The sequence below is a fragment of the Branchiostoma lanceolatum genome, chromosome 16 (assembly GCF_035083965.1).
Source record: "Branchiostoma lanceolatum isolate klBraLanc5 chromosome 16, klBraLanc5.hap2, whole genome shotgun sequence".
Classification (NCBI taxonomy): Eukaryota; Metazoa; Chordata; class Leptocardii; order Amphioxiformes; family Branchiostomatidae; genus Branchiostoma; species Branchiostoma lanceolatum.
The window spans coordinates 16,389,204-16,409,175 of NC_089737.1; the positions used below are offsets into that span (position 1 = coordinate 16,389,204).

The 19,972-nt window shown below is 41.9% G+C and overlaps 2 protein-coding genes across 2 annotated transcripts in view; one reads left to right on the top strand and one right to left on the bottom strand.

The window, feature by feature from the left end:
* Positions 1-19,972, bottom strand: part of LOC136421429 (acetyl-CoA carboxylase-like) — an 82,125-nt gene that overhangs the window by 16,266 nt on the left and 45,887 nt on the right. Inside the window, exons 26-41 of the mRNA XM_066408727.1 lie at positions 19,633-19,721; positions 18,467-18,616; positions 14,652-14,765; positions 11,502-11,710; positions 9,395-9,499; positions 8,530-8,610; positions 6,495-6,632; positions 5,566-5,707; positions 4,493-4,537; positions 3,254-3,364; positions 2,993-3,091; positions 2,705-2,842; positions 2,253-2,330; positions 1,697-1,786; positions 1,388-1,456; positions 822-1,025 (exon numbers count right to left, since the gene is read on the bottom strand). Of these exons, the coding sequence (XP_066264824.1) occupies positions 822-1,025; positions 1,388-1,456; positions 1,697-1,786; positions 2,253-2,330; positions 2,705-2,842; positions 2,993-3,091; positions 3,254-3,364; positions 4,493-4,537; positions 5,566-5,707; positions 6,495-6,632; positions 8,530-8,610; positions 9,395-9,499; positions 11,502-11,710; positions 14,652-14,765; positions 18,467-18,616; positions 19,633-19,721 (1,862 nt within the window). The remainder of the gene's footprint in view (positions 1-821; positions 1,026-1,387; positions 1,457-1,696; positions 1,787-2,252; positions 2,331-2,704; positions 2,843-2,992; positions 3,092-3,253; positions 3,365-4,492; positions 4,538-5,565; positions 5,708-6,494; positions 6,633-8,529; positions 8,611-9,394; positions 9,500-11,501; positions 11,711-14,651; positions 14,766-18,466; positions 18,617-19,632; positions 19,722-19,972) is intronic.
* Positions 15,008-16,114, top strand: LOC136421402 (uncharacterized). Its single transcript, XM_066408665.1, has 2 exons — positions 15,008-15,248; positions 15,901-16,114. The coding sequence occupies exons 1-2, from the start codon at positions 15,039-15,041 to the stop codon at positions 16,084-16,086; spliced, it is 396 nt and encodes a 131-aa protein (XP_066264762.1). The 5' UTR covers positions 15,008-15,038; the 3' UTR covers positions 16,087-16,114.

The following is a 19,972-nucleotide window of genomic DNA, read 5'->3' on the forward strand; positions in this document are numbered from 1 at the left end:
TACCCAGACTCGTTGTTGAGGAAGACTTGTTTGTTTGTTTACTGACCTGACCAGTCCTGGGGTTGACCACCTCCTTGTACAGACTGATGTCCAGGTAGTACCCAGACTCGTTGTTCAGAAGGACTTGTTTGTTTGTTTCTTTATCTACTTGTTGGATTGTGTAGGACATGTATGATACTAACCTGTCCAGTCCTGGGGTTGACGACCTCCTTGTACAGACTAATATCCAGGTAGTACCCAGATTCGTTGTTCAGAAGGACTTGTTTGTTTGTTTGTTTATCTACTTGTTGGATTGTGTAGGACATGCATGATACTAACCTGTCCAGTCCTTGGGTTGACCACCTCCTTGTACAGACTGATATCCAGGTAGTACCCAGACTCGTTCTTTAGGAAGACTTGTTTGTTTGTTTCTTTATCTACTTGTTGGATTGTATAGGACATGTATGATACTAACCTGACCAGTCCTTGGGTTGACGACCTCCTTGTACAGACTGATGTCCAGATAGTACCCAGACTCGTTCTTTAGGAAGACTTGTTTGTTTGTTTCTTTATCTACTTGTTGGATTGTGTAGGACATGAATGATACTAACCTGACCAGTCCTGGGGTTGACGACCTCCTTGTACAGGCTGATATCCAGGTAGTACCCAGACTCGTTCTTTAGGAAGACTTGTTTGTTTGTTTACTGACCTGACCAGTCCTGGGGTTGACGACCTCCTTGTACAGACTGATGTCCAGGTAGTACCCAGACTCGTTCAGTAAGACACGTTTGTTTGTTTGTTTATCTACTTGTCGGATTGTGTAGGACATGTATGATACTAACCTGACCAGTCCTGGGGTTGACCACCTCCTTATAAAGGCTGATATCCAGGTAGTACCCAGACTCGTTGTTGAGGAACAGCCTGATGGGAACCGGGTTACTGTTGTGATTGAGCCGGATGTTGATCTTGATCTCGGCCTGCGTGACGCGAACCTTCCACAGACGGTGTCCGTAACGCATCACCATGGAGCGAACGTTCTCCTCGATCTGGGGATAGCAAACAGGTAATAGTTAACGACCTTGGGGCAACTTGAGGTTCTGTATTGTAAATTATGAGACTTTCGCGGTGGCTTTATTTTCGTTTTAACCTTTCCACATATTCATGACATGGAAATGTTGTGCAGTTCCAACATCTGGGGTGCCTAAGTACTCATACAGGTTCAACAGAACACATAAATTTTACAGCATTCATACAATTTCATGGGATTTCATACGAATTGAAGCGATTCATACTGGTTCTAAATAATTATCCTTACTAATTTTTTAGACCATTACCTGGCTTACACCTCATGCAGACTGTTTTAATAAGAACCTGTGTTCCATTTATTTATTCATTCCATCTATCCCACCTTGGTTGGGTCCATGATGACGGTTGGTACAAAGTTGAGGAAAATGTGGTTACAGTCAGTCCTCTTGTCCTGCACAACAGAAGGGGGAAACTGTCAACATTCTTTTCCATGTCAGAATCAAATAACATGTCTTTCCACACTAACACTCTTTTCCAAATTGGAATAGCACAGACTAATTCTACTCTAATTCTCCAAATGTTCTGTAAGTCTTGGACCTGGATCCTAACATTACTGGCCAGTTGATCCACATAAGGTGTTCTATACTGTTCTGCATTAATTCACCATAAACAAAGAAAGAGCCAACCATACCACGTGCTGCTGAAAAGCAACCTCCAGCTCATCCATGGCCTCCAGCAGTAACCGCTCTCCCTCGTTCTGTAGGTACTCATAGGAGGCTTCCTGGAAACATATCAACAACGTCAATCAAAACAAACAATATGTAAAGCCACTTATACTCCTTCTGCAGGTATTCTTACTATAATAAATATATGAATGGTTTATTATTATTACACAACATTCACAGACAAGAAACAACAGCATTGCAGGTTTCCGTAGTTACCTGAATTGAACTGATGTTACAGTGATTAAAATCCCAATTGTAGTCAACAAATTGAGGTTATTCCCTTCAAAATATATTTTCGTATAAAACAATCGCAGTAAAATGTTGATGTACAAGTACAGTCAAGAATCTACCATAGATGCTTGTTACATTACATTATACACAAAATCAGAAGTATGTTGTAACATTGGAAAATATAACAAACATTTTATCAGCTATAGACAAAGTCAAAAAAATCTAACACTGCCAGGGATGAATGTGAAACTGTCAGCTTTGACCTTGGCAAATAAATTGAGAGGCACTGACCTTGGTGACGAGGTCGGAGTGTCGGATGATGGCTCGGATGAAGAAGCGGAAATCTGTCACAGCCTGACCTTCAGCGACCTTCACAGGGAACACGACAATCACCATGGTGAATGATAAACAACAAACTATCAACAGGCAGCAGCTGGTTTTAGAGTGTGAACCTTACACAAGTTACTTAACTTCCAAAATACTACCTACAATATTTGCCAAAAGTTGCCAAAATGTTGGCGGGTGAGAAAAATGCAGTTGTAAACAAAGTACTATTTAATAATGCCCCAATAATCTACTTGTGTGACAAACCTATTATTTTTCAACATGCATTAGTTTCAAGATTATTTATCGAGAAAGTCTGATAACATGCACCACTTCCATTTGAACAAAATGAAGGCTTTCTAATCTTTAAATAACACCTCCACCATTCTAACCTTGACTGCCCCCCTCCCCCAACTCACCTTAGCCGCCCCCAGGTAGAGGTGCATCTTGCGGTTGGAGGTTCGGAGCGCAGTGAGGTCAAAGGTCCTCATGCGGTTCAGCTCGAGCTGGAAGGCGAGCGCCGGCTCGAGGTGCCGATAGATGCGGTCCTCCTCAAACTGGGGATCAATCAATTAATTGATCAATCAATAACCAATCAATAAGACTTGTATGTTTATGTTCAGTGGGAAATCAACTTAAGCTCGTCCATCTTAAAAGGACAGCTAAGAGGTCTTCAAGATGTAGTAAATGAAGAAATAAGAACCCACCAAGTCTCGAGCTCGGAAGGTGAAGAACTTTGGGAAGTCTCGCTCCTGAAGGACGACGAAGGTCACCCGGCGGATCCCGCGGTCAAACAGCACCGTGCGCTAAACAACAACAACAACAACAACAACAATATTCATCACAGTCTCAAAACTTTCCACGAACAGTTTGAAGATCAATTTGGGAGACAGAGTTGCACACATATCTATGTACAACTTTATTTGAGGAGCAAACGAAACTAAAGAAAATTTGATAAATGGACTTACATTTGACTGAGCGAAGTCCTTGAACATGTCGGAGAGGTCGTTGCTGTCCATGTGCTGGGCCAATCGGATCGCTACATTTACGATGTGGATGGGCTCATCTGTGCCTGCCATCTGGGGGGGGAGGTTAAATAAAAATCAATCAATAGGTGCATCTTATATAATTGTGGTGCAGGAGTGGTAATCTTTTAATAGAATCATGTTTGAAGCAAAAGTGATCATTACACTAAGTGCTTCATCAACGTTTGGCAATGTTTATCCATTGGCAGGCCTCTTCTTTTACGACACAATGTTGCTAGAATCACTGGCCATTTCAAGAATTGGTTGTTAATATGCAAATTGTCTAAAAATACAGGCTGAAACAATGTGCATATTGCATTTTGAATAAATCTTGCAGTGTCAATCGACCATCTATTGACAATTTTTAGTTGTGGACAAAAGCCCACTTAGGCCACACCAATTTAGTTTCTTGGTTAACGGATTCTTATTTTCAAAAAAAAAAAAAATTTAGAAAAAAAAATCATGAAAACAGAAGGCTGGGCCAGTCTTCAGTTTTCATGATTTTTTTTTCTAGAATTATCATTTTTTAAAATAAAAATCCGTTAACCAAGAAATTAAATTGGTGTGGCCTTATGATTGATTTTGTAGATTCCTTTGTTACCTGAGTGTGTTAATTTGACTAAAACCGATGTTTTGAAACATCCAAGTACTTCTTAACAAATCATTTTCTTCCTTCTATTTGAATATGATAATTCAATTTGGTTTTCCAGAGGATGTCATCCATAGATTTTTTTTCAGTAAAAGTAAAGCAAGTATATGATTATTGTACAAGATGGCATAGTAGGATCACATTACATCAGTAAATACAGCAATCAACACCTTTGACCTTGACCCATGAACAAGGTTATTAGATTTGTAAGAACTCTGCTGATTGGTTGAGAGGCAGATCATGACCCTTCACCTTACCGCCAGTGAATGTGAACTACATTATTCTATTAAGCCCTTGCTGATTGGTCAACAGGCCTAAGCTTCATTTGTAAGGCCATTCCTAATTGGTTGAAAAGCAAAAGATTATGAACCTTGACCCAAAATGTGTTCTGAAAAAGTGTTTGTAAAAACTGTCCTGATTGGTTAAAGAGAAGGAAGTTTGTGGATTTGTGACGCCCATGATGATTGGTTGAGGATCATGCGAGTTACTTGAGATTTTGGGGAACTTTTGTATGAATGTTTTGTAGTTTTTACCCCCAAGGATGCAACGGAAGGTGACCTGGTCGTGCTACGACGCCCCTGTTGGAAAATAAAACATCAGACAAACATTCTTTTTCTCCAGCTTGTTTATCAGTGAAGTGGCTTACACATGTGCTGTACAAAGGACATGGGATTGATACATGAATCTGATACATTGAGACATCATATGCAAACAACTGTGTTAAATCTAGAATATATTTTACATGACAGATTTGAAATTTGAATGCTTCCTAAGAGATTTAACACCTGTCCCACCTGTTTGACTCACCTGTGCACAAGTATCACCTGGGCAGTACACCTGTCTACCTAACCTGTATGTTACACGCCTTACTAACTAGTTTTACACAATAAATTGTATATGCCAGAGATTCCCTTCTCCCCGAATCCTGTCTCACCTGTCTAACACACCTGTCTAACACACCTGTCCCACACACCTGTCCTGTCCACCTGTGCTCACCTGTTCATTGAGGCTGCTGAGGCTGTCGCTGCTGCCGTACATGCCCGACGTTCCCTTCTCCCCGAACCCCGGGTTCCTGTCTCACCTGTCCAACACACCTGTCTCACACACCTGTCTAACACACCTGTCTAACACACCTGTCTCACACACCTGTCCCACACACCTGTCCTGTGCTCACCTGTTCGTTCAGGCTGCTGAGGCTGTCGCTGCTGCCGTACATGCCCGAGGTGCCCTTCTCCCCGAACCCGGGGTTCCTGTCTCACCTGTCTAACACAATTGCCCAACACACCTGTCACACACACCTGTCCTGTCCACCTGTGCTCACCTGTTCGTTGAGGCTGCTGAGGCTGTCGCTGCTGCCGTACATGCCCGAGGTGCCCTTCTCCCCGAACCCGGGGTTCCTGTCTCACCTGTCTAACACAATTGCCCAACACACCTGTCACACACACCTGTCCTGTCCACCTGTGCTCACCTGTTCGTTGAGGCTGCTGAGGCTGTCGCTGCTGCCGTACATGCCTGAGGTGCCCTTCTCCCCGAACCCCGGGTTCCTGTCCACCTGTCCAACACACCTGCCTTACACACCTGTCCCACACACCTGTCCTGTGCTCACCTGTTCGTTGAGGCTGCTGAGGCTGTCGCTGCTGCCGTACATGCCGGACGTGCCCTTCTCCCCGAACCCCGGGTTCCTGTCCGTGAAGCAGGGGGAGGGAGGGGGGCTGTCCCGGAACATGGACATCACCTCCTGGAACAGGCTGCATACAAACAACATCATCAGGTTACCATGGTTACAAACCAGTTGCCATGGCAACAAACCAATTTGCTATGGATATGTACAGGTTTCAATTCACTGTAACAGGATACCACGGATGAATGTGGCGGGTACCATGGTAACAGCTTGGTAACCATGGTAACAGAGGTAACGTGGTTACACACTGGTTACCATGGTTACCATAGGTTTCCATGGTAACCCCATTTGTGTAGTTTAGCAGCATCCTGAGTTAACCCTTATCCAGCTTCACCTGCCAGAAGATAGCTGCCAGCCCCCTATATACTCTGCCATGTTAACCCTTCCACAGCCGAGGCCTGCGCATGAGGGGCGCCCCAGAGTGTGTGTGCTTTTGTGTGGGTAGGACTGTGACACTCGTGGGGTTAAACCACAATCATTGTGTTTCTGTGTGGGAGGATGTGTTAAACCTTGCCAACAGGCCACCCAAATTCAGGGTACATCCCCACAGACATGGTGAGTGGGTCTGGACCCAAACCCTAACCCAAACCCAGGGTACATTCTCTGCACATACGGTGAGTCGTTCCCGCGGGGTGCTGCAAGATCCAGGAACTCAGGAAAAACTCTGTGAAACAAACAACATCAAACAAAACCAACAAGACAGTAAAAAAAGCACTTGTTGATGCATCTAATGAACCTGATACATCTAAAACTGTCACACACGCAAAACTTGACCGAGAAACTAATACGTCTAAGACTCTTACACACGACTAAGACTCACATCTAAGACGTGGCTCTAACAGACTCAGACTTACCTTGTGAAAGCCGAGAAGCTGTCGAAGGCGACCATGGCACCCATGCGCTGGCACGGTGGCAGGTCAAGGTCGTTCATGTTCTCCCCCAGACTCGCCACTCGGGGCAGCGTGCCGTCGTCTACCGCCCTCCGAGGGGCTCTATGGGGCAGAAGGGGTGTAAACATGGTTAAATCCAGCTGTTACAGGTGGCTCCTAAACCCTAACATAGCCTTTCAGCCTTGTAATCACGAAATATATGCTAGAACAGAGCTTTGAAAAATCCAAGTCAATGTTTCTAAGAATCTACATGATTTTGTATACTTGTTTGTTAAATGTCATATCAAAAAAAAAAAAAAAAACACTACAAAAATAGATCCTTGCCCTCTCACAAATCCCTTCAGAAGTCTAGTTACTGTAGAGGACAAAAATCTGCAACATAAAAAAAAAATGCTGAAGGCGAGCATGCTGCATACCGAATATCAAAATGGACCCGCCCCAGTGGTGTTGCCAAAATGAATGCAAAAACATGGACTCAGCATAAGAGTACTGGATACTTCCTAGAGTGAACTACAGTGAGTGAATGATATCGGGCAATGATTTGCCACTTCTGCTTGACTGTGCGCATCAATGAAGCATTGCTACAAGATCAGATGTGATATGTCAATCAGATACAAATGTAGCAGTGATACTGTAACAGTGATGGCAACATTGTAACTCAGTATGGTGACAGGGGAGACAATATCATGACAACATACATGAACGTGTAGCACTTGTGTTTGCAGCAAAGTTACTGATAATATAGCAAACTGTTACAGATGCATTTTGAATGTAACAAAACAAATCATATGAAATAAAAGTAGCACATTACAAATCTGTATCAGTGAAATAAAGCTTCATGCAGTGTGGCAGATGACTTTGTATAGAACATCAGTTACTGTGTGACATAAGCTCATGGAGTGTTACAAGAATTACTCATGTTGCAAACAAGGGTACAAATTTAGAAAATACAATCATCAATGGAATGAATTTAAAGACCAATTAAGAATGCACCTTTCTCATGGTTTAGTTTAGACTTACTAAAACTGTTTAGGGCACCGCAAATTGTGATTCGGTAACCAACTTGACTAATCTAATGGATGCAAAACATGAACGATTTAGAGTAACCATTTATGGTAATGATCTTGATAAAGAATTGTTCTATTTCTCACAGCAAATTTGCAATACCGAATGTTTAAAAACAGTCCCTAAAAAAATAAATGAAATAACTAACTGCTCAGACATGCAGTTGGCTTGCAGCCACTAGATTGGTGCATGTTCAACCTAACCAACTGTACAAAATAAATAGTAAGCCGCTCCCTTCGTTGTGCTAAATGAAGTAAAGAATAACACTATCATTCTCATGCCAACATGCTGAGGAACCAAAATGCCACAATAAATATGACCATACAGAGCCTGTGGCGATTCCATGGTTTCTCTCTGTTGCCTACAAACAGTCACAATCAGAGTGGACACAGCTGATAAAGACAGTGACAATGTACATGTAGCAAGGCGTGAAGTAGCAATGACTGAATGTATCAGTGTGGAGGGTGAAATGTCAATGAATAAAAGCAATGTAGCAGGTACTGTAACAGTTACTGTTAGTAGCAATGTAGCACACTGAGTGTTAAATGTTGGTTAGAATTCTATATTGTAGCAATGCACCAGTGCTAAGGATGAACTTGAAAGTACTTAGAAAACTATGATGTAGCAGCGAAGTGTAATGTTAGAGAGGCATTCGCTACATATGGCAGAGAGTCAAATGTGGGCCAGCAATGTAGCAGTGCTAGATGTACATTAGTCATCTCAATCATGATAGCAATGTTATGTAATAGTGCTGAGTGCAAACTAGCAGAGACTATGGCAATGTGGCAAATGAATGTGAATAAATTGAGCATTAATTTTGCCACATCTGGCAGAGCAAAGCGAGAACTAACACGACACCCAGCAGTGCTCCTAACTAAGTAATAATCAACAGTTTGGGTGTCTAAGAGGACAGAGAAGGAAGTAACGTGAGAACCTAGGGGTCATGTCAGGCACGTCCGCGTCCTCGCTCAGCGAGCTGACCTTCAGCAGGGGGTACTTTTTACGCGCCGGATGTCTGAGATCCGGCAGGGAACAAGAGAGGAGGCAGAGGTGTAACACAAGAGATGGTTAGAGAGCTCTGGGCTCCATAGAGCTTCACAGAATTCCAGAGTTCCATAAAGATCCATGGAGTTCCACAGAGTTCCATAAAGAGCTCAGAGTTCCATTATTTTATAGAGCTCCACAGAGTTCCCTATAGAGTTCCATAAAGATCGATGGAGTTCCATATAGAGCTCCAATTAGAGCTCCTCAGAGTGCCATGAATATCCATGGAGTTGCAAAGAGCTCCACACAGTCACACAGAGCTGCAGACTCTTAGAGTCATGGAGATCCACAGAGCTCAATATAGAGTTTCATAAGGTTCCACAGAATTCCATTAACCTTTGTAGAGTTCCACAGAGCTCAATATAGTGTTCCACGGAGAAAATTCCATAGAATAGAGTTCAATAGAATTGAGTTGTGATAGAATACACATTTCATGTTACATTTCCTTCACTGTTGATGTTTGGAACAGACACATATTAAGTGCTACATACAGGATACAGGCTGTGCAGTTTTACAGGGGAATAACAGAACAGGATGCTGTGTACATAGATGTCAGACTCAAACAGGTGCACAAATACATGTAAAGGCAGACAAAACACTAAACCAGGCAAGCTAGCTACCATCTCCACTTAGATATATATAAAGTCTAACAAAATAACTGTTACAGTGAAGAAGTGCAAAAAGGACAAAATGTATTTAAAGCATAACTGTTGCTAACAAAAGACAATTATACAAAGAAAGCGAGAGATGAGAACCTAGGTTTGACATGGAGGTCAGGGTCAATGTTGCCGGGCGGGGTGTCGTCAGGCGGGGCATCACCATGGAGATGGTTCTCCAGAAGCAAAGCACGAGCAAGGCATCTGCCAACAACAGGATGGAGGGAAGAAGAGAAGGGGGAGGGAGGACAAACAGTTGAGAGTTGTGTGACATTCCAGTTGCAGTGCAGAGCCAGGGGTGGGGTTGGGGAGTGTCCAACTTGTTTTGTCTTGGAGGCAGGAAGTCGATTTTATTGTCCAATAGAGTTGCAAAGAGTTCCATGCATGGAGTTCCATAGAACTCCAGTGTTCAATAGAGCTCTTAGACTACTGAGTTCTATAGAGCTCCTGGAGTGTTCCATAGAGCTCCACAGTATTCCATAGAGCTCCACAGAGTTCTATAGAGCTCCTGGAGTGTTCCATAGAGCTCCACAGTATTCCATAGAGCTCCACAGAGTTCTATAGAGCTCCTGGAGTGTTCCATAGAGCTCCACAGTATTCCATAGAGCTCTACAGAGTTCTATAGAGCTCCTGGAGTGTTCCATAGAGCTCCACAGTATTCCATTGAGCTCCACAGTATTCCATAGAGCTCCACAGAGTTCTATAGAGATCTACAGAGTTCTATAGAGATCCACAGAGTTCTATACAGATCCACAGAGTTTCCCAGAAATCTATAATGAGTTCTAACTTTCCGAGCATTTAATATCTAATTCATTCATCAGCTTGATGTCTTCACAAAGATTGAAAAGAATTGACTTTTCACAAAATCCAAAACAAGGTGGACCACCAACCCACAAACTGCGCCAACCCATCCCAGCGTATATTACAGAGTAGAACAACTATTAAGGTGCAGAGCAGAGTACTTACCTGATGGGGAAGCCATACCTGAGGTTTAACAAAGGGCAACAAATGCACAACATTAACACCTTAGCCTTCAGGACCTACCACCAGTACTACTACATTTGTGCACATTAACATAAGCCTTCAGAATCTACCACCAGTCCTAATACATGTACATTTGTGCACATTAACATGAGCCTTTAGAACCTACCACCATGAAGTCCAAATACATTTGTGCTACACATATTGAACAAGCTTTAATCATACACCATGTTCACCTGAGCCTGAGTCTGTCTAGCCGTAGTCCTCAGCACAACCAAACCATGTGTCCTTAATAATTAGTCTCCTGTATTGTTACAGTAATGTATCGATATATTGTAGATTTGTATGTGTATATCAGATGTTTTCTATGGTTAGAAACAAGTGACTTTCTTAGACTAGATCATATGAGCCGAAGAATGTAAGAAGCCACATTATACCTGTCCTTGATATTTGTCTCAACTGTTATAGACTGTATTGTTCCTGTGATGATATTCCTTTGTAACACTTATAGCAGATATTTTCTGTTAGACTATGCTGAAGAACATTAAGCAGTCACCTCGTACCTGTTGGATAGCCCATATCTGATCAGCAGGGGCAACACACACACATCATAACATGGCAGTCATTATACATGTCATAACAATCACTGTAACTATTATAATACAACAATGGCACATATTGAACTATTAACAACCGGTGCATATGGTTGCATCTGGTAAAATCACATGAGCCACACTAGTTTAACTTCCTTAGAAAAGAAAATGCATAACTGAAAATCAACATAAAACCTACCGGTAATATAAAATTCTGCACGTGTTGTCACGATGTCCTCTGTTAACATTTAATACATACAACATCCAAGAACTGATAGATTAGAGTGGCCTGATAAGGCCATTTCTCTCTACATGTAGATGTCCATCAAAAATTATCAAACAGGCTTGAAGGATGGAACACACTTCCAGCCACCATTGACCCATCACTGGAGTCTCGACTATTAGGTCATAGCACTGATAGGTCACCTCAGCCTGGGGGCAAGTACAGACTTCCAGGCACCTTTGACCTACCAGTGGTGTCACATGAGGTCATGTGTCACACATCTTGGAACAGCTGAAAGCTTGACTGTAATACTAATAGGTAAGTTCAAGGGCTAGTTTTGACTTGGATAATGTTACAAAATCTTAATTCTATAAAAAGATAAGTGGAAAAACAAACAAACTGTGGTTACCTGTTGGGATGCGAGGCGGGCAGCATGAACTGAAACTCGACGGCGCAGGTCTCGTCGGACAGCTGGTGGTGCTGCAGACTCATGACCTCGTACGCGATGTACGCCCGCCGCACGTACACCTCCAGCGCAGCCATGCGCACAACGCGGTTCGCGTGGTAGAAAAAACTCGGCAGAACATCGAAGATCGACGTCTCGGACATGATCAGTTTCTGAAACAAACACAGAAAAAATGCACATGATTGTGTGATAATTTAACAAATCATTCATAATGATTACAGGTACAACAGAAAGCCAGATTTGCCACGAACCTCCGTATGATGCAATCCTGTGGCTATAATGTGTCCATCAGAGCTTTGCAACAGGTTTTGGACCAGGTAGATAAATACGGATGAATACAACTAGGCTAGAATAACAGCTCAGACCCCAAATATCCAACCAGTTTTGACTCTGAATGCTCAAAGCACTGCCTTGTATGTTCCTGCTTGCATTGATGCCACAGTGAGTGGAGTTTGCATATTGACTGTTGCTCCATCCGTAACCATGCAGGCCATGGGAGGACATGTAGAGGTAAGTTAAACATTTATCTACTTTTGATTGCTTTTTATGTTGTTATGACAAAACTACAATAAAGTAGTTACTCGAGAGGAAATTTTGTCATAACAAAACCGCACACATTAGTCATGATCACTTCAGATAACAATTTTCCATACATGTTGAAGCAATTCATATGACCAAGCAACATTTCAAGTTTCTCAAACGCTTTAAGATCATAATGACAGTCAGACCTTAAAATTTGCATCTAGTACTATATTGGTATCTAACTAAACATAGAATGGAAAAAGGGGGCTATGTCTAATTACAGAGCTGAATGTAGAGAAATTCAAACATAATTAAACAGCTAACAAAAATGAGTTACTCCAAACCAAACCAACACTACAAAACATATTAGTGCATTCTGGAAACAGCTTTGAAGACAGCAATGTCCAAATATTCAAGGAGCAACAATGTACAAACTTAAGATATGTTGAAAGATACAAAATGAAGTAAGTGGAAAGTTTAACTACTAGTAACTTCTTCTCCGCCCAAAAAGGAACACTGCTATTACGCAGTGATGACATTAAGTCCAGGATTCGCTTTATTGCTCAGAGAAAAATCTTGATCAAGAGAGGGACTGTTATAAACCTTGCTAAGTTAATTGCTTGACTTTGAATGTTTGTTCCAGATTCTGGACATCACTGGTGTGAAGCCGTTATACATATATATGCAAGTTTCTACTCAGGGAAACAGAAAAAATGATCTGCCTTTAGACCCTGTTCGCTGCTCATGTCTGGAGCTCTGCCTTTACTTTAGAAGCAGAGGACACAATTTGATGGCAGAAATTGGTGACTTTTTAAATGTACCCTTTATCAGCTTTGGACTTTGGTGATCACCAATGTCATATTTACATTAAATTTCAAAGGACCAGGACAATATTCTCAAAAAAGGGTGCATGACATCATGATAAAAACAGTATGCAGCTCCATAGAAAAATGTTACAGCCACACAATGAATGAACTTATTAAGAAGACCAAAGCAGACAGAAGTCACAGCCAAACAGAAAATCTACCTACCAACCAAACAAACAACAACAACAACAACAAACAACAGCCAGGCCAGCCGTTACCTCCTCAACGAGGTTTTCGCTACAGAGTCCGCCGGGGACGTTAACGCGGCCACCGGGCGCGGTCTGCAGGGGCGGACAGGAGGGTGAGCAGCATGGAGGGAAGGTGTCAGGTTACAGCATGGTGTCAGGTTACCAGTTCAAATGGTGTCATGTTATAGTAATGGTGTATGGTGACACGATACAGCATGGTGTCAGGTTACAATATGGTATCATGTTACAGGCTGTAATGGTGTCATGTTACAGTATGGTGTCAGGTTACATATGATATCATGTTGTCAGGTTGCAGTATGATGTCATATGGCATGGTGTCACGTTACAGGTCCTAGATTCACTATATTTTTAAGAAAGCTAAATGTTAGATAGGTATAAATACAATTACAAATCAGTGCCCAAGGGCTATGTGCACTTTACCAATTCCGACTTGTATTGACTAGCTACATCGAAATTTTAGATTTGTTCTGTTAAGGCAACCAATATAAACCACTACCATAATCTACTTCTTGTTCTAGCTAGTTTAAGTCATAAAGGTGCAAATAATATAACATTTGACCCCTTTATTTTTCCAAACTGCAGCGCGATTGAAAAATCTAGTCTAACAAAGTAGTTACTCATTACACAGATAAGTAACTGGATAAAATTTTGAGTATCTTACTACCTGGATGCCTAACCTTCATCAACATAATGGTAATTAGTTAAGCTTCTAATTGTAATCAACAGATTCTAGGAGACCTTTTGATTGTAGTTACCTCGTTTTTAACCCAACTCACAAACTTTGCCGCTCAATTGTGCAATTGTGAGAGCAGATTTTGCAATGGCGCCAGACTTATATAGGAAAGGGGTAAATTGTTTTTGTGAAGACAGTTATTCTGCTGAGCATGCCACAATCCCGACAGTTCTTCCATACCCGAGACCAGGAGTGTACAGTGTGGAGGAAGAAGTCAAAGAGGTAGTTGAAGTCATCTTGGTGGGGAAAATGAGCAAGCTTGGAGAGACATGGGTTTACAAAAGAAACATAAAAGAGAGAAATAAAAGAAACAAATACAAAATAGAAGATGAAAAACACAGTAAGGAAGTTGAATCTGATGTAGATTTTGAAGCATTTCCTGTTTGTTTTAACCATAAGAGCTTTTCTTTTAATCAGCTCTGCTTTAGTGACACAGTACGTGTCAATAGCGGTCTCACATGTAAGTTTTTACATGGTCTCATCTGTAAGTTTTTACATGGTCTCACCTGTAATTTTTATATGGTCTCACGAGTTTTAGTGGCCACACATGTCATTAGTGGTCTCACCTGTAAGTTTTAACATGGTCTCCCCTGTAAGTTCTAATGTGGTCTCCCTTGTAAGTTCTAACGTAGTCTCCCCTGTAAGTTCTAACATGGTCTCACCTGTAGGTTTTTGGGGCAGAACTGGAGGCCGTACATGTCATTAGTGGTCTCACCTGTAAGTTCTAACATGGTCTCCCCTGTAAGTTCTAACATGGTCTCACCTGTAAGTTCTCGGGGCAGAACTGGTGGCCGTACATGTCGATGGCCGACAGGAAGATGGACTCCACCTGGTTGTGCCGCAGCTCGTAGGACGGCTGGTGGGCCGCGATCAGCACCTAGCAACAAACAAACAAACAATAACAATCTATCAGAAACAGCACCGCACAGACACATTTACACACACACACACACACAAACATACACACACACACAGGGTACTAGAATTTGAAGCAATGGCTGAAAATGGGGTTTGCCAGAGACCAAGGTCAACCCCTGGCTAATACCACACACCAAGGACAGATCTGCTTTTCCCCTTCAATACTCCCAGTCACAAGGTTCCCCACACTGCCACGTCGACAGTAGCCTCAGGCAGAGCGAGTCACCGAGCAATGGGTGAAGACAACGTCCTGTGTCTGTCTGAGAAAATGTTACCTTCTAAACATTCTACAACCAAATATGGGCGGGCCACCATGGCTGTTGCCATGGCAGCCTGTATTCTGGGCATTGTTACCATGGTAACTCAGGTGGTGGTTGTTCTGGAGGTGAGGAACTTGAGATCAGAGCTGGGGACTAAAATGGAATCAGTCCTGGACGTCATGGTGAGTTCTCTTCTAAATTACTTCTTAGCTGTGGTCTGCACACTTTAGGATGACTTTCAAAAACTTAGCTGTTACTAAAATCCAACCTGACACCCACAACTCAGACAATGTTTCAAATGAAAAAAAACTTAAGGTAAAGCCGGCAAGCACAGACTAAGGATGAAGCATGATGCATTACACATCGGTTAACAACAATGACAACATTTCAGGTGTCACTTACGGACAATGAAACTGAACCATTAAGTCTTGGGTAAAAACAGTTATGTAGCTTTAAGGGACTAGTGATAGTCACAGTGACACTAACATGGCTTTATCATTACCTACAGTAGATTATATTGAATTTCACATTTAATTTTCTTTTGTAAAATTTGGACCAAATCTGAGATCAATATAGTAAACCATTGAAAACCGATTGAATTCAACATAATCAACATTTTTTTCCAAACAAGAAGGCCAGAACCATGCATGAACTTCACATGTAGATTAATTTGTCGAAGATATGTGTTAAAGGATGTGAAACCCATATACCGTAGACATTTTTCATGTGATTTTCTATCACAATCTGGAAAACAAATTAGATCAACTTGTGTCCAAAACATGTGGCAAAGTCCTGCTTGCATGTTGCCATAAACAGCTTTGTTCCTGCTTTCAGCACCCCAAGGGCCTACGTCAGAGCAGGTACGCTTACATAGCTCGTCAGAGCAGTGACATCATAGCAGAAAACGAGGCTGAAGACACCGGGACCAAGAGCTGGCAGACTGGGAAGGAGAGCCACCACAGGGCTAAGAGATCAGACCATGCCAGCAAGTCCACTGTCCGTGAGTCTAATGGTTCATGATAAACCCGTCTTACATAAAACACAGCAAAACTTTATCAATAACAACTTAACGAAAATTTGGGAAGCTCTGTCAACCACTATAGTAGGAATTCAAATATTCTGCACATGCCTTTGTCCATTTAGACAGAATCATTCTACTTTGTCCATTTACATGTAGGCAGAATCATGTTAATAGCCAAAATGACCCATAGTGCTTGATATCTTCCAAAAGTTAGGACATTTCCAACTGAAGATCATGTCAGCGCCATCCCCAATATTGACAGTCTTTTAACTCCAGCACTGGCTAATTTTCCCCACAGGGGTGGCTCCAGAAGTGCCGGGCTGCTACACATTTGCAGGTCAGTCTTTTTAGAATTATATTTTATGATACTTACAGACTTTAGGAGGACCAGGCCTGGCCTAGGGTGTGAAAGGAACTACAATATACCATGTCACTTAAGACCATATGACACCAAAAAACAATCATCTTATATTCAGCATTAATCTAACAGAAATTATATTATCTTATCATAATACAAAATCAATCAATCAGCTGCGAACAATAGTTCTGATGCAAGTTGGCTGTCCCCAGAATGAACGTTTGCACCAAATATATTTTGACTATTGACTTTTGACTATTGACATAACAGAAAGAGGGTGTTGCCTGTAAGTTCTGTTTCTAAACAACAATACAATCTTATTATTCATTTCTTCTTCAACATGATGATCCCACAATTAAAAAGCAATTCTTCATTTATTTTATCCATTACTAACACACCTCAGCAAAAGCAATTTATGACACATTTCAATGTCTTTGCAAAATATCTTTCTCAGGAGGGTTCTATCCACAGCTGATGACCAAAGTCCTTTTTAGATCAGTTGTGTTATTTTGGCCCTACAAGTAAAACCCTTCAAAAAACACAACTTTCTACTTGCAGACTGCCAGGATCTGTATCTGTTTGGTGTCAGAACCAGTGGGTTGTTCCAGATCCAACCACGCAATGCCTCAGATCCATTCCAGGTCTACTGCGAGATGGACCCGAAGGACGACGCGGGCTGGACTGTCATCCAGCAGCGATACGACCCGTCGACGGACTTTGACAGGGACTGGAAGGACTACAGAAATGGGTTTGGACAAATTGGTTCACGTATTTTTCCAAGCTTCTGGTTGGGACTTGAGAAGGTGAGTAAAATCACCAGATCGAGGAAGTTTCACCTGCGTGTTAATATCACGAACTGGGATGGAAAATCCGAGTATGCTGATTATTCGCTCCATGTGGGGGATGAAGCCTCCAAGTACCAACTGGACATTGGTCGTAACACTGACGGTACAGCAGGGGACGGGCTCGGGGCTCTCAATGGCATGAAATTCTCCACCTATGACCAGGATAATGATGAGTGGGAGGGGGGCTCCTGTACTGGAGGGGACTTACATGATGAAGGGCGACATTCAGGGGGGTGGTGGTACAAAAACTGTTCCCTTACCAACTTAAACGGACTCTACCAGCCCGCTGATGGACAAGGCAAGGTCAATGTCAGGTTCATGGAGTGGGATGGATTTGATGGAATTATGACCTCAGTCATGAAAATCAGACCCTCTTCAACTATGCCTTAACAGTTTAAAGAGTTAAGCGTTAGTTCGTTGTTCTTAGAATAGAAATTTATGCTGTAGTTATAATTATTATGATTTGTTTGATTTCTAACATACAGCTGGAAAAAGAATTGGAGGTTTAAGGATTAGAATTACTTCATGATATCATAGATCATAATGTTCATTATAGCTGTGGCAAAAAAATCATATTTTGACTTTGTTACATGTACTTTAGCAATCATATGGATCAAGCATAGAGTAGTGATGGTGCAATAGCTGCTAATCTGCAGAGAAGAGTAATAAACAGGTTGAAGGCATGTTGTGGTGTTGTTTTACTTCAGTCAGTCAAATTGATGAATGTTGAAACTTTACACAAGGCAATCAGAAGGCCTACGTATACTACCCATGCTACTTTGAAATCCCTCCTGTCCCACAAACAATATATGTGGTCCCTTGCTGAAGAAAGATGGCGGATGCCACCTGAACTTATAGTCGTGATTACTAGTTTTAAAATCCTTTACTCAATTACGATCATAGTAATACCATCACTGAGGATGTATGGCAATGCTGCATAGTGATACTGCAGATATACATGCAGACACACACATACACAGAAATGCCCACAGATACACACACACACACATATACACAGTTTCATACAGACAAACAAACAGATAAGCCAAGAACAATACCTGTCCAGTAATTTGTCACTTACTTGAGGTGAAGTCACCAGAAACTCAAAACTCTGAATGTAAAGTAACCAGTTTTATTTGACAGTTTCATTCCGAAAAACCAAAGACTCTCTCCTACCTGTCTGGCTCGCAGGGCGACCTTGGAGTTCTCCGTCTTGTTCAAGGTCGTGAGTTCGCTGAGGATGCTGGTGAGGTCGTCGGTCAGGCCCGGCTCTCGCTCGCACAGGTGGTCGATCAGCATGATGACCAGCTGGTTCATCTTCCCCACCTGGAGTTAGACATCAATCAGCAAATAGTTTGTTTGAATGTATGATGCAAAATCAGGTGGAATGGACTAAATTCATCATCATCATATTTCATACTCTTAACAAGTTGAAGCAGGGCTCGAAATACTGGGTGCAAGTGCACCCTTGTGCAACCAAAATTGGAGCTGTGCACCTATTTTTTTACTGTGGGTGCACTGGTGCACCTAGATATTTTTGTAGGCCATAGGGTAAAACTTTTAGTATTGTACACTAGCATACAGAATATTATTGAAATGTAAGTATCAGAAAAAGCAATACAACCATTTGTTTTACTTTATTCTACATATATATGTTTTACTTACAATTACAGATTGAAGTTCTTAAGAGAGGCAGTAGCGTAAACTTTGAAATTATGTTTTGCTGACATTCATTTATGTGGTGCACCCAAAATTCATTCTGTGCACCTAATTTTTTTGGTTGGGTGCACCAGTGCACCTATTTCCGAAAATGAATTTCAAGCCCTATGAAGCATACGCAAATTCTACCATCCACTATTCCAGTATAGTAGTAAAGACTACATAGCTACAATGGATGCATTTGAATCTGTTAATCTGTGAAGGTAATGGACATTATAAACTTTTTTTACTCTATTTCCATGCACAAAGTAAGGCTGAAACTAGCAAGCTTTCAAACAGTCTTCTGATCCTGCTCAAGTTGCAATGACCATCAGCCGAGACGGGGGCAGTTACAGACTGCTGGGCACCTTTGACCCCTTGCTGATGTCACACTCCTGCTCAGGTCACATGACATGGTCTTTGGGTCATTTCAACTAGGAAAAGTCAGAGACTGAGGACTGACCGAAATCTTGTTGGTGAGTGCTCTACTTTGTGTATGAAAGTAGAGTAAAAAATCTCTATAAGTTGGTTGTATGTCTACGTCTGCAGAAGAAACCTACCTGTGAGTGAGTGAAGATGTTGGCTTACCTGTGAGTGAGTGAAGATGTTGGCTTACCTGTGAGTGAGTGAAGATGTTGGCTTACCTGTGAGTGAGTGAAGATGTTGGCGAGCACCTCCTCCATGTTATCCTTGTTCTTCTCCCTCAGTAGAGCCACGCACTTGTCATATGAACCTGGGCATGATGGAGTAATGCAGCAGTTGTAATACATTAAGCACTCTTAGACTAGGAGAACTCAGACTTTAGCACTCTGAAGAAGCCGTTTGGCACCCAATTTCCTAATAGATTGCTTACAGAGTTAGGCAGCAGGGAAAAGGTTAAGACATAAGTCTTTAGACTCCTCAGTCTGAGGTTCTTTCTGAGGATGCCCTGTATCATACTGATAGTCTTGGTGTGGCCGCTAAGAAGACTGTCTAAGACATTTA